This window comes from Piliocolobus tephrosceles, chromosome 7 (assembly GCF_002776525.5).
Source record: "Piliocolobus tephrosceles isolate RC106 chromosome 7, ASM277652v3, whole genome shotgun sequence".
NCBI lineage: Eukaryota > Metazoa > Chordata > Mammalia > Primates > Cercopithecidae > Piliocolobus > Piliocolobus tephrosceles.
This window is the reverse complement of record NC_045440.1, coordinates 139,184,318-139,198,186: the sequence shown is the minus strand read 5'-3', so window position 1 is coordinate 139,198,186 and position 13,869 is coordinate 139,184,318. Positions and strand designations below refer to the sequence as shown.

The following is a 13,869-nucleotide window of genomic DNA, read 5'->3' as shown; positions in this document are numbered from 1 at the left end:
AGTAGGTCAAGCTTAAAGGCAGAGAGGATACTACACTTGAAAATGGTTGCACTGAATTTGCGCTTCTTAGCAGAACCTACAAGACCCTTCATTACATGTCCCTTTCCTACCCAGCCAGCATCATCTCTTACTTTCTCTAATTATCTAATATACCTGAAGTTTCCTCAATGATCATGTTTTCTTATAATGGCAAATATTTACATATAGCAACCAATGAGTGAACACCTTTATTTGTGCCAGGCATGCTTCTAATCTTCACAGCTACACTAAGGTAGGTATCACGCCTGTCTGGGGAACCTGCAGTTTAGACTCCTGTTTAGAAAGGTTAAGTCACTGACTCAAGGTCACAAAGCGGGTGAAGGGCAGAGCAGAAGTATGGATGCTCTGAGAGGACCTGCCCTGTGTGGTCATCTTCTACTGGTCTTAATATCTCCACGGGCCCCTTCTGCGACCTCTGACCAACCTGCCTGGGTTACACACCTCCCTTCCATGCGCCTAGAAAGCACGTGTGTCTCTGTCAGAGCTCTACAGACGTCGTCTCTGTCCATTTCCCCAGTAGAGTGTGGCACCTGCAAGGACAACAATGATGTCCTTAATCACTGTCTTCCTGCCATCTGCAACACAGCAGGTGTTCAGGAAATATATCCCAGTAAATACTGATACTGATTTGACTTGGAATACCTGAGACAAGAAGATTCAGAACCTAAACAAGTGAAAGACTCCACGAAGGAATCTGGGGCACGGATTGGGAAGAGAGAGAGAAGGGGGCAGTTACCATTCATGATGCTCAGCGTTGTGTGAGATACTCTCTGGGAAACAAGGTAACAAAAATTAAAGGCTCCTTCTCTTAAAGAGCCTTGAATCTAATGGAGGAGCCACTGTAATATAAAGAATGACACTGTAACAACATGGTTAAGATCAAAGACTCTGGATTAAAGTCAATCGGTTCAAATTGAGGCTCTACCAGTCATAAGGTACATGAGCGACATAAGCGTGAAATTCATCTCCTGAAGCTTAACTTTCTTCCTTTCTTAAAATGTAGATGATACCTTCTTATGGCTGTGAGGATTCAATAAAATAATTTACAGAAAGTGATAAGCACATGCTTGGCTGTTATGGCAACTTACAACCAATGTAAGTCATATGATACCAATACTAAAATAAGCAAATATAAACCAAGTATGCTCTTTAGAGAGGGCGGAGGGATCACCGCCTGATTTAACTGGTGAGGACACCATGGAAGAGAGGGCATGGGGCTAAGTTCTGAAGGACGGGTATGGTTTCTTCATGCAAAGATACAGGCGACAGCAAGTTGTGTGTTATGGGCTGTCACCTCCATTTGGTTTTGCAGTATTTGAATACAGGGTTCCATGTCTTATCAGTCTTTGTATGACCAGTGCACCTGTTGTGTCCAGTATGGAGCTCGTGTTCCATTGATGCTGTCATATGAGAAAATAAATGAATTCCACGGGGGCGAAAACAAAGGTTAGAAGGAAGCAATTTGGGAACAATGGAATGTGCTCTTAGAGACATGAGAAGACAGGCTTATCTATAGCAGGGTCTTCCTATGGAAATAGAAAAAAATCAGGCCTGGTGGAGCATCAGCCAGTAAGAGAAGACCTCGAAGGCCGAGTAGGAAAGTTCCTGTCTGATGGTGATCTGGACCTTTCTGGGTCACAGTCCCTTTTTACAGTCGGATAAAGTTATGGATGCTTTGAAAAAATGACAAGAAATATAAAATTGTACAGTATTTCCTATTAATTAACTCTGAAGAGCACCTGAGGATTGACCCTCTACCTCTCCATAATTCTGGATTTATTATTCTGCAACTCCTTAAAACATTATTTAATAAAGAAAAAAGTTGTGAAAAACTTCAGTAACATCACACACTACAGAGATATGGTGGACATCACATTCTCATTCCGTACAAGAGAAAAACAAACAACAAAAATCCAAACAGACAAACATAAAGAAAATACAATAAACTTAGTTTGGTCTACAAAAATGATGAGAATTATTTTCTTTCTAAAAGTAATTTAATCATTTCAGGCTAATTTTGGCTATTAGGGAAAACCAAGGTCATATATTTTTCATATATATTAAATATGCAAATACAACTTTGACAATTAAACTTTACACGATTGTATCACTTTCGGCTTACAAAACACTCTGACGATATTCTCTTAATTCTAACAAGGGCATGGGATAAGCATCATTTTCACCGAACTGATAGAGAAAGTGAGACTTGCCCAAAGTCACATTTATTGGCAGAGCTCAAATACAAACACTGAAAAAGTAAGACTCTGGAAGATCAGGGCCTAAGTAGTATTTTTTGATGCTTTAGGAAAAAAACCAAGAAGATGTAAAAACAGAGACAAAATTCAGAAGCACAGAAAATCATGCTTCCACAAGACTAACAGAAATACTGTCAAAAATTTCCAGCATACCTGTGTAATTTTTTTTGCCTATGCATGCACATAGAAAACGAAAATTGAGTTATTATATATTAAGGTTGGCAAACTGCTCTTTTTACTGAATAATCTGGAAATTTTTTTCATGCTATTGACTAGACTGCTAGATATTTTCTGAAGAGAGTAATCTGAATATTTAAATATCAGGATGAACCTGAGCCTCCAATCTCTGCCGCTTATAATGAAGCTTCCTGGGCCTGACTTGTTTACATTCAGGAAGCTTCTTTTCTGACTTTTGGAGTTAATCTGACATAATCACTGGTGTGGTACTAGGAAATCAGCAGGGGAAATTTTCCATGTGACTTCAGATAAGCGTGAAATTGTCTTCAGCTTCCACACAGTTCAGGATCATGGGAACAAAAAGGCAAACTTACCTTTGTTTGCTTCAGGTGTTCAACCAGTTCCTGTGACATTCCAAGATGGCTGACATTGCCTAACAAAAGAAAAGACCTTTTTACTCAAAATAAAGAGAAAAAAATCCCCCAAGAAATAAAAATTAAACATTTTACGTAATCTACAATTAAAAAAGCTTAATGATTAAAGAATAACTTTATTAAATATTTGTCAGTTTTAAGAAGTGCCCTCAATTACTAACCAAATAATGTATTACAAATAACTAGTTATGAGGTTTTACAGTTGTTTAATAGGGAGTAATTGGCCCCAATTAAACTGACTAAACTAAGGCTTTTTAGATTACTAAAACAAATTAAACTTTTTAAAATGAGAATTTAGGTGATCTTAAAACTTTTCTAAAATGGATAATGAAACTTGCTAGGTTGTAATCTCCCTGGTTTTATTAGTTATATTAAGATAAATTAAGTGAGATTAAAAATCTTATTTGATTTATTTACCTTTGAAAATGAAGACCGTTTAAGGGTTACACATCCTCAGCCTTGGCGAGTGCGACCTCAATTAGTCAAGCCAGAAAGTCTTTAAAAGCTTTGTGCTTAGTGCTTCCAGCATGGAGCGAGGTGTTCATTAAGGTACCAAAATTCTCATAAAAAATCCAAAGTTGCACTAGTGAAAAAACGCTCAACAAGATGAAAACTGATCACATCTTTTTCAGAAAATCCAGTAGTTATTTTAAAACCAGTTTTTAAACAAGATTTGGTTTTGCGTAGTTTAACGTGCCACTCAAGCAGCTCGATACCATTTGGACTCTTTAAACAGCATTTAAGTCTATGGTGAGTATATAATGGTACATTTAATTTTATACCATTTTTAAAATAAGTTGTACAATGTTTAGTGTGACCCTTTTATGACAAGCATTGTTAAATGAATTCTTTCCCTGTTTACAACTATTTATGAAGGCCTTTTTAAATAAAAAAAAACCATGAAATTGTTAGCTCACACACACAAAATTTCTTTCAAAAGTTTATTTAGTATCAAGCAAGAGGAGACTTTGCTTAACACTACAGAACATTTCAAGACTTGAGTTACAAAAGAATACCACATTATTTGCACTTGTAATTGGCTTCCCTTTTTACGCATGTTGGCAAGAGAGAAAAAAACTAGCATATGGCTGAAAGATCAAATAACTAAATTCTATGGAAACCTTTAAAATGAAAGGTGAGGCTTATGTTAAAAGAATAGATTAACATATTTAGTAAACCTATTTTTTGTTTAACACTAGTTAATCAAAGTTATTTTTTTTCCTTTTGATGACCTATTTTTTCATATACAGACTGGAAATAACAAAATTTTACATGTCTTTTTTTTTTTTTTTTTTCTGCCCAGGTTGATGTTTCAACAAAGTAGTTTTAAGTTCCATCCAGATTTTAAGCATTTTGATTTATTTAAAAAGGGATTGTTCATAGAAAAAAATTACTTTGAACAGTATACAGGACTGGTGGAGATTGGCTATTTCACAACATCAGACAGTACAATCAGTATCTGCCATATGGCTGGTCTCTGTAGACGCCCTTTGCTGTCCTCGCTGAAGGTGCCTTGTGTCTTGAGTTAGTCCACTCTTCTTGTCCTACAATCAGTAAGATGAATCACAATTAGATCGCTGCCACGAATCCCACAGGCTTCATTTTTCAGACTCTAACTTAGCCCTGAACCAAAGGTACATGTCATATTGAAAATATATACCCCTGGTGTACTGAAAAGAAAAACAAACAAGGAATTTACTTAAATAAATTACAAGCACAAGGAAAAGTAATCATCTCACTCGCAAAATTTGTCAGCATGAGAAGAAAAACGGTTCTTGTATCTGAAATGGCAACCAACTTTGCAAGGACTTTCCTTTTGGTTACTCATGTAACGACAGTTTACAAGTTCAAGTAGCAAAGAGAATTGCCTTTTGCTAAACATCAGGACATTTATGAGTGAAAAAGAGAACGGGAAAAGGATCACTCAGATGTCTTCCAACAGTAAAAACAAAGAAACAGCATAGATGAACATCTGTGAAGACAAAGGAGAAGAAAACTGCAGAGCAAAATGGGAAGGAGCAGACTGAGAAAGGGAAACATGATCTCACTTTTCACAGGCGCTTTCACGGAAAGACTGAAGGAAGGTTGCATTGGGTTGAACTTCACTTCTCAATAACACTTCATGAATATGAAATACATTTAACGACATAATGTCATATTTCATTCATCACAATGCTAAATCCGTACTGGACAATGGTATTAACAACCAAGGACATTCTATCACCTTTATCTCCTGAAATTAAACACCTGTTCAGCCTGAAGATAACTTTTAATGAGTTATCTCTAAGTCTTTGACATCAAACAGTTAACATCCCCGCTGCAACATACAGCAATTTAAAAGCCATGTGTCCACAGAGACCAATTTAAAAAGCTGTGAAGGAAAAATGCTTAAAATGACCTCTTCTTTTGATACAAAACATGCAATCAACGTCACTCCCTCAAGCTAACTTGCATCAATTTAAGTAGCCTGCATTCAGCAAACCAACATATTTCTCTTAAGTGTTTGTTACGGATAACCAAAAAAAAAAAAAAAAAAAATTATCCAAGGTGCAATCATCACAGCTTCGGGCAGGTGATACAACAAAATGCACTTCAAAAGGTTTAACACCGGAAAATGGTTTTTCAGTTCTGTTAAGAGAAATGTCCTAACATCCCTTAACCACAATCCTGATACACTTGCACCAGGTACCAGGGATTCATCGGAGCTTTGCAACTGATTGAAGCTTCACGTTCTCTGATCTCCTTGCCCTGCGGCAAAGGCTCTTCTTACTACTGTTATGTCGCTGCCGCCAATTCTTTTAATTAAACCTGTCATCCTTCTGCATAGTGAGACTTTGGACATCAAGTCCCCAGCATCTCTACCAGCTCCACTGAATTAAGAGGGTTTAGCTGCCGTCCTGTAAAGCTTACAGACCCTGTATCTCCTCCTTGGTTCAGTGCTTTTGTAACCTTTATGAAATGACTCCCAGTGTAATTTTTTTCAGAGGGTTTGAGATTGGAAATGAATTAAAATATAAAGATGAAGGTGGGAGAATCACTTTAGAGCTGTAGTCTCAATTGCTTCATTTCTCTTCACTGTCAAGAAACAAAGACACTTCAAAAAGACCCAGCTATCAAGTGTCTGCAGTTTGAAAAGCTACTCTGTGAGAAAACCAGCACACAACAATCAACCCAAACATAAAACTGAAGTTCAGAATCTGGATTCGTGCAATCTTCGGCAAGTCTTTAGTCCTCTTTTAAATATTTAAATAATAAAGGAGCCTCTAAAAATAGCTAGATATGCACAAACGAATTGACAGGAAGCTGCTGTTTCAGAGTCCAAATGTCCTTATAAATTTCTCTTCCCATTAAGATCTTTAAGGTCTTTCTATGGCCATCTCTCCTCCCTCTCTTTGCATGCTCTGGCCAGTCACTCACCGTAGGAATCGTAAGTCTCCTCACTGAGTCCGTGTCCGTAATCATAGTAATCAGCACCACTGCAGTGAACAAAACAAAACAAAGGACAAAATCATCTGGCTGCGAGTTTCAAGAGTATTCAATAAAGTACTGTAAGACTTAAAGACAACTAAAGAAGGGCAGGACTGAAAATTCAGAGAAAGTCCCACCGAGATCACAGAGTTCTAAAGCGGAAGTGTTAATTTTAGGATTATCAAAGGCCCCTTGTCTAGTTCCCTAATTTTAATACATAATAAAATATGTTTTGATATTTTAACCACAACAATTGGCCACCCAACACACGGTAAGTGCCTAAAAGTGCAGGAAGGAATACAAAGACAGGACCTGACCTGGGAAGACTGGGAGTCTGCAGAGAGGGAGGATGTGTTTGCACAATTCTAGCCCAGTATGCCAAGAGCTAGGGCTGGGCCTGTACAAGGCACTGTGAGAGTGGGGGAGGAGGTAAACACTTCCTTTCCAACAGATGGGATGTTTACAGAAGGCAAAGACTTTTATTTCTTCTTACACCCTCGTCTACCAGAGAACTTGGTGCTGTATGAATTGTGGGTGCTGTACCTTATAATACATTAAAAACAAATGCCCAGATGAAATGTTTTCTTTCATCGGCACTGCTGCATCACCATCCAGAAACTGCCAGGAAAAGGAAAGGTGACTCAGCAGCCATGGCCACACGGGACAGGAGAGCAGAGAAATGGATCTCTGCAATCTTGTCACAAGTCTGGTTACACGAGGCCAAGGATCTTTCCAAAGTATAGGCAAATCCATGTTCCAATGTACAACATCCTTGAGAGAGCACGAGAAAAGGGCCATCACTGACAGCAAAAGGGAAGAGTTATCACTGCCATTTTGCAGATGATGCAAAACAGCCTACAGATATACAATATATTTGAACTAGGAATCATTTTTTACAGGAGCAGACTTGTGAAAAGTCTAGATTACTAAGCCATAACCATTCTGTGTATCTGAGAAAGAGTTTCTACGGACCTTCTCAGGCTTTCCTCTTTCCCACTTGACTTCATTTTGTAGGGAAACAACCATCCTGAATTTGTTATCTTAGACTGTCATGGAAAGAAACATCCCCATTCTCCCCATTTCATACAACAAAGAGGTTTCTAATCAAAACGGAAAATGCTCCAGCTCAGATGTTTAACAGCTCAGGAAGTCACAGTGTGAGGAGCACAGACGCATGCTGCGAATGCCAACTGAACACCAGTCGCTGAGATTCCATATCACCCCAGCCTCAGAGAGTAAAACTGCCATACCCATTTGACAGATAAGGACACTGCAGACCGGAAGAGCTAGGAAGTCAGCCTAAATTGCATGGAGAATGGCATAGCTGAATCTCTTCGACTACACAGGCCAGACTTCTGGTCACATCCACCCAGAGTTTTTCCCAACGTCTTCTTTCTCAGGAAAATGACACCAGAGACTAATCATCACATTCAATGACTACAGCACAGCATGGCCATTCCTATGAGAAAAGTGTAAGCAATGGAGCTATGTTCCTTTTTATCTCAAAATGTGGGCATGAGTTTTTACATTTGCTACTCCTTCTGCTCTTAGAAGGCCCTTCTCTCCTCTTCTCCAGGCTACTTCCAACTCAAGTCCTTAACCTAAATGCCACTTCCAAAGAGAACCCTGCTAGTCTCCCTGAGTGAGGTTGGTTTCCCATGACAGCATGTCCTGGTTCTCATCCTTCTGGCCTGGAGGAGACCCTCACGTTACATATGTTAAGTGGGTATACGGAGAAGGGGCACCTCCATCACTCCAGTGTGTCACGAATGGCTTCTTGGAGGATGGAGTGCTTGCACAGTGTTCTGAAGGAACAGGAGAGTGAAGGCGAAGACAGGTGGAGAAGGAATGGACAGAGGCAATGGCAGCAAAGGTCTTCCAGGCAGAAGAAACAGTATATGCAAAGCAGAGGCAGGAAACAGGTTGAAAAATGTAGGTGTCTACAAGCAGTTCAAACAAATATAGTAAGTATTGATGAAAAATGCCTGCACCGGGCCAGGTGCGGTGGCTCACGCCTGTAATCCCAGCACTTTGGCAGGCTGAAGTCAGAAGATCGAGACCATCCTGGCCAACATGGTGAAACCCCGTCTCTACTAATTATATATATATATATACACACACACACACACACACACACACACACACACACACACACACACATATATATATATGTATAAAAATTAGCTGGGCGTGGTGGCGCCTGTAGTCCCAGCTACTCAGGATGCTGAGGCAGGGGAAGTGCTTGAACCCAGGAGGCGGAGGTTGCAGTGAGCTGAGATCATGCCACTGCACTCCAGCCTGGTGACAGAACGAAACTGCATCACAGAAAATAAATAAATAAATAAATAAAAGATAAATGCCTGGACCGGAATATTCCTTAGGATAAAATACTTCTTCTACACATAGAACATAGGCCCCACCTTGTTATCCTGGCTTAATCATACCCTTACAAGTTAATTAAATGCAGTGTAACATGGTGGTTGATTTGAGTTCTCTGTATAAAATCAGCTCTCTGAAATGTGCTGTGTTAAGCTCCGCTGGCTTAACACATTACAGATAGTCCCTACTACAGCTGACCTAATATACCAACTAGCAATGTGCAATTTTTCCACAGAGGTATGTGTAGCTATAGAGTTTAAAAAAAATGGTCTTCAAATTGAGGGCTGGCATTCCTAAAACAATTTAGAAGGAAAAGGAGTGTGAGAGGAATGCAGCTATTGCGAGCCACACCACTGCCCTACTGACAACTTCTCATGCGCACAAGCTCACCTAATCTAAAAAAACTCTATGCTTTTATAGACGAGGCAGCTGAGGCCCAAGCTGAGCCATTTGCCCAGGGTCACATAACTTGTAAGTGGCAGCACCCACACTCAAAGCTCCGAACACTACCACTGCCATGTGCTGAACACAAATGCTACAGGTGGCTTTTGCTCACCACAGGTGGCCACCTTATCGGATTGGTTCTCACTTTGACTTGGCCTTTTGCTCTTCCAGAATTTCTCTTGTTTGCCCTCCCCCGGGCTTTAATGATCCTTTCTCATGCTCAGAAACAGAAGCCAGGCCCACATGAAACATGCTGCCACATGATCACAGTGATCTGGGACTGCCTTAGTCTCTCTCTGGTTTCCTTTCTGTAGTCCTAATTTTCCCTCACAGAATAATATACAGTTATGGTGAGAAGAGGAGGACTAACTGAAGAGAACAGATCAATTTTTATATTCAAAAAGATAATAAACCAGCAGAAACTAACAACAAAAGAAAAAAACACTGCTTTCCTGCTTAACTTATGATAGCTTTAAATATGAGAATGCTATTAAAGTATTAACAGAATATTTCTCTTGAGAATTGAAATTGAGACTCAATTAAAGCTGTTGACAAAAATGTCTGTCAGCTGTCAGTCCAGGCCTGGGCCTCCACCCGCGGTGCCACCCTGGGAGGGCGGCTTCTATGTGGGGGTCTTCCTGTGCATCTGCCAAATCAGGGGCTGGTCTAGACGCTGCTCAGGTCTCCTGGCAGCTCTGACATCCTCCATGGCTCTTTCACAGCATCTCGCCCCACCGTAGTCAACATAATTTCTCATTTTGTTGAAAATAAATTGGCAAATGCTTCTTGGAAACTCAGCACTAAATTAAATGAACCTCAGTCTTTTTTCCAAGGGTCAAAAGTTAGATCATAATGGTTCCTTAGACAAATACAACCTTGATGTTCTTGAGAATTTTATCTCTGTTGCACAGATAAATGAGTAACCTCACCATAACACGGAAAGGGATTTCCTTGACTGAGACAGTTCCCGATTGTTTAACTTGGAATTGTAAATGACAGTTCCTGAGACTAATAAAGAGAAGGGTTAACAACTCCTTTCTGACTAAACTAAACCTCCTTTATTAAATGAAGTGAGCAGTAATGAACATAAGCATAGACTGGAAATTTACTGTGAGGTGCTATAACATAGTTCAGCATAATAAAAATGAGGGTAGAGAATGTTTTTCAGTGCACGGAAGGTAAAAGGTAGCATGATTAGGTCCAGCAACGGTTTGGTGATAAGACAATCTTAGTTTTGACAAGCGAAAACTTTAAAACTGACACTTGCTATCATTTCACCCAGTTTCTGATTATTTATTGCAAGACTGTCATCAAGCCGAGGAGCTGGGAGCAGCTGGGTCCCATTCTCGTACCTGTCAGTTCCGTCTGAATTGCTTTCGCAGCATTTCATTTCGTCTACCTCAAATGTCTATTAACCAAAGACGTGTCCTATTTCCCAAGGATAAACTAAAAACCCAACATATGGCAAAGGAGAAAAACACTAAAAATATCTTCATTTATGGATACAACTTTTAATATTGATAACAGGCAAGAAAACACATTAGGCCAAATATGAGAATGGGCAAGAAACACATTAGGCCATCACTAGCAAGAATCCCTTATATAGTCTCGATCTCTTCTTTGAAAGTGTCTTGCTCAATGAAAACTTGATTTACCTCTAATGACAATTCTTCCCCAGCAACCCTCTCCACTTTTTTCTTTAACTCCCACAGCGGAGATGTCCCTGGGTGATGTGGTTTGATGTTTGTCCCCCTGCAAATCTCATGAGGAAATGGAATCCCCCGCGTTGGAGGGTGTTGGAGGTGGGGCTTGGTGGGAGGTGACTGGATCATGGGGGCAGACCCCTCATGAATGGTTTAGCACCATCCCCTTGGTGGTAACTGAGTTCTTGCTCAGTTCACAAGATGTGGTTGTTGAAAAGCCTGTGGCACCACCCGTTCTTTCTCTGCTCCCACTCTCACTTGGCCTTCTGCCGTGAGTAACAGCTCCCTGAGGCCCTGTACAGCCTGCAGAACTGTAAGCCAATTAAAACTCTTTTCATTACAAATTACCCAGCCTCAGGTACGTCTTCACAGCAACTGCAAAAATGGCTGAATACAATGGGCCTAGAGGAAAGGAGAGTATGTTTCTTTTTTTGGCTAACCCCTCCCTCCCCTAAGGTACAGATGCCTCTGCCATTTCCAGACTATCACGCTTCACTCTTCTGAACAAACACCCAGCTTTCAATCTCTAAACAGCATCGCTGTCCTGAGTCCTGGTGATGTCAGCACATGGGAAGACGATCCTTCAAACACGAAGGCCTCTCAACTTTCTGGCTCCTCTTGTCCACTGACCCAGCCTCCTTTAGCCATCCCCTCCGCGTCGCACTCTAGGATCTTGCCATTAGCAATCACTTCCGTCTTCAACTTCATATATCCCACTCTCTGTGATTTCCTCTCTTTTAGTTTCTAGGATTATACCAGTTAGCCTTTCAACTTCATTGCAATCATCACCATTATTCCTCTTAAACTTTTTATCCCTTATCAAGTTAACCATTGAACTTCAAGTTGCTAAATTCAATGGTCAGTGCTCATCTACATGTTATGTGACCGATCGGTAACTACCTGATATAGCTGATCACTACACCTCTTCCTTGATAAACTTTCTTCAGTTTGCTCCCAGGATGTTATACTTCCTGGTTTGCTTCCTACCTCACTAGCTACTTCTTTTTTTTTTCGAGACGGAGTCTCGCTGTCTTACTCTGTTCCAGGCTGGAGTGCAGTGGCGTGCTCTTGGCTCACTGCAACCTCCGCCTCCCGGGTGCAAGCGATTCTCCTGCCTCAGTCGTCCGAGTAGCTGGGACTACAGGCGCGTGCCACCACGCCCAGCTAATTTTTGTATTTTTAGTAGAGACAGGGGTTTCACCATGTTGGCCAGGATGATCTTGATCTCCTGACCTCGTGATGTGCCTGCCTGGGCCTCCCAAAGTGCTGGGATTACAGGCATGAGCCACGGCACCTGGCTAGCCATCTACTAACTTCTAAATTCCCAACTCTATAACTGAACGCTATGTCTTCCTATCCATCTAAGATTTAGTCACTTATTTTATAATCATCTTCTATTCTGTGAGCTGTTTACTCAAGGTGTTAGTTTTCCAGTTTGTTAGTTTGTTGAGCATGACGTTTCTTAAATGCTTTGTAAATTTTAGATATGTGTTAGTTTTTGCTTTTGAGGTTCTCAGTTCGCTTGTCTGTAAAAGCTCCCCCTTATTTAAAATAGGCTTCTTCCAGTGGCTATGGAAAAGGACACAATATACTACTGAGTGGGATGTGCCAGTAAGGTATGCTTTGTCTCTGGGGGCTCCTGGGTCCTCCAGAGGGTGGGACTACCTGAGGTTTGCCCTCACATTGTCACAGCTTTACTGGGGGATCCAAGACCATTACCCTGCACTCAGAACCATGGAGTGGGAGGCAGAGCAGACCAGCCTTGCTGTTTCAGAGGCAGCTCTTCAATCAGTTACGAGAAAACCCTGAGCCTCTTTCTATCCTTTATAGCCATTGGTGTGGTTTGGTTAAATCTTCCCTAAGCCACTCTACCATTCCAGCAGCCTTCCCTCGAATGGGGTTTTGTCCGATTGTGTTTTTTTCAGAGGTTTGGTTTCATCTACTTCCTCTTTCTCAGGAATCTTTCAAAACTTGTTTCTGTCACTTCATGGGATTTTAAAAAGGAAGGGTGGGTGGACCAGGTATAGGCACTTAGTCCATCTTCTTGATTCAACTGTTTTTTAAAAGTTCTTTTTAGTTTACAATGCACTTAGATAATCTTTTAATTCTCAAAACATATTATTTGAGGTAGACATATTATTTAATTTTACAGGTAAGAAAACTGAGACAGAAGACAGGAATGACACCTCATTCATATTTGTTCTGGACAGTGCTGACACCTAGCACGTAGCAGCATTCCAAAAGAGATCCATGACTGACTCATACAAACACTGGGACTGCAAACTTTGTCCATGTCTCAATGACTCATCTGTAACAATAATGTTTTGTTGTCATGTCTGTGACAATCTGGGGGGTGGGCGAAGGGTACGTTACTAAGTTCTGCACTATTTAAATTTAATGCAAAAATTTTTCTTGATTATTCTGCCCCATTCCTTTAAGGAAAATCTTATCTGTAATTGTTATGATAAAATTTAAGACTTTAGCTAACACCTACTAAATGCTTATTATGAGATAGGAAAAATGGAAAGACTCATGCATAATCCAGGTAATTGCTCTAGACTGACCTAGTTTAGTATTTCCTTTCTATTTAGGAGACTTTAATTCTTCTACTAACCATTAGGAATTTTTATAAGTAAAGCAAAATAAATGAAAAGTAATATTTACATACATAACTGAAGATTTGAAATTCCTTTAAGATAAATGACTAAAAAATTTCCAGTCTGCTTTCAATAAGAGCCTTACTTATCCAATAGTTCTTTTACAACATTTAACAATATTTCCCCAGGAAGGTATTGAATAATATGCTCCAGAATTAGGCTGTGTAAGTTGGGTGGAAAAAGGAGTTACAGACAAAGTCCAGTCACCTGACCACAACTTTGCTGAATTTTGGCTTTTCCTTGGTCTTTGTTCACTAGTGCTCCCACTGGGGCAATGCCACTGCTATGGTTACTGTCATTTAATCTGGGAAAA

At 40.2% G+C, this 13,869-nt stretch overlaps 1 protein-coding gene across 2 annotated transcripts in view; it reads right to left on the bottom strand.

The window, feature by feature from the left end:
• Positions 1–3,832: 3,832 nt before the first annotated feature.
• KHDRBS3 (KH RNA binding domain containing, signal transduction associated 3) overlaps positions 3,833–13,869 on the bottom strand; it is a 191,972-nt gene continuing 181,935 nt past the window's right edge. Inside the window, exons 8-9 of one of the 2 annotated variants that reach the window (XM_023223514.2) lie at positions 6,323–6,381; positions 3,833–4,449 (exon numbers count right to left, since the gene is read on the bottom strand). In XM_023223514.2, coding sequence (XP_023079282.1) covers positions 4,358–4,449; positions 6,323–6,381 — 151 coding nt within the window. In that variant the 3' untranslated portion in view covers positions 3,833–4,357. The remainder of the gene's footprint in view (positions 4,450–6,322; positions 6,382–13,869) is intronic. The other variant, XM_023223524.2, reaches the window with a different exon arrangement.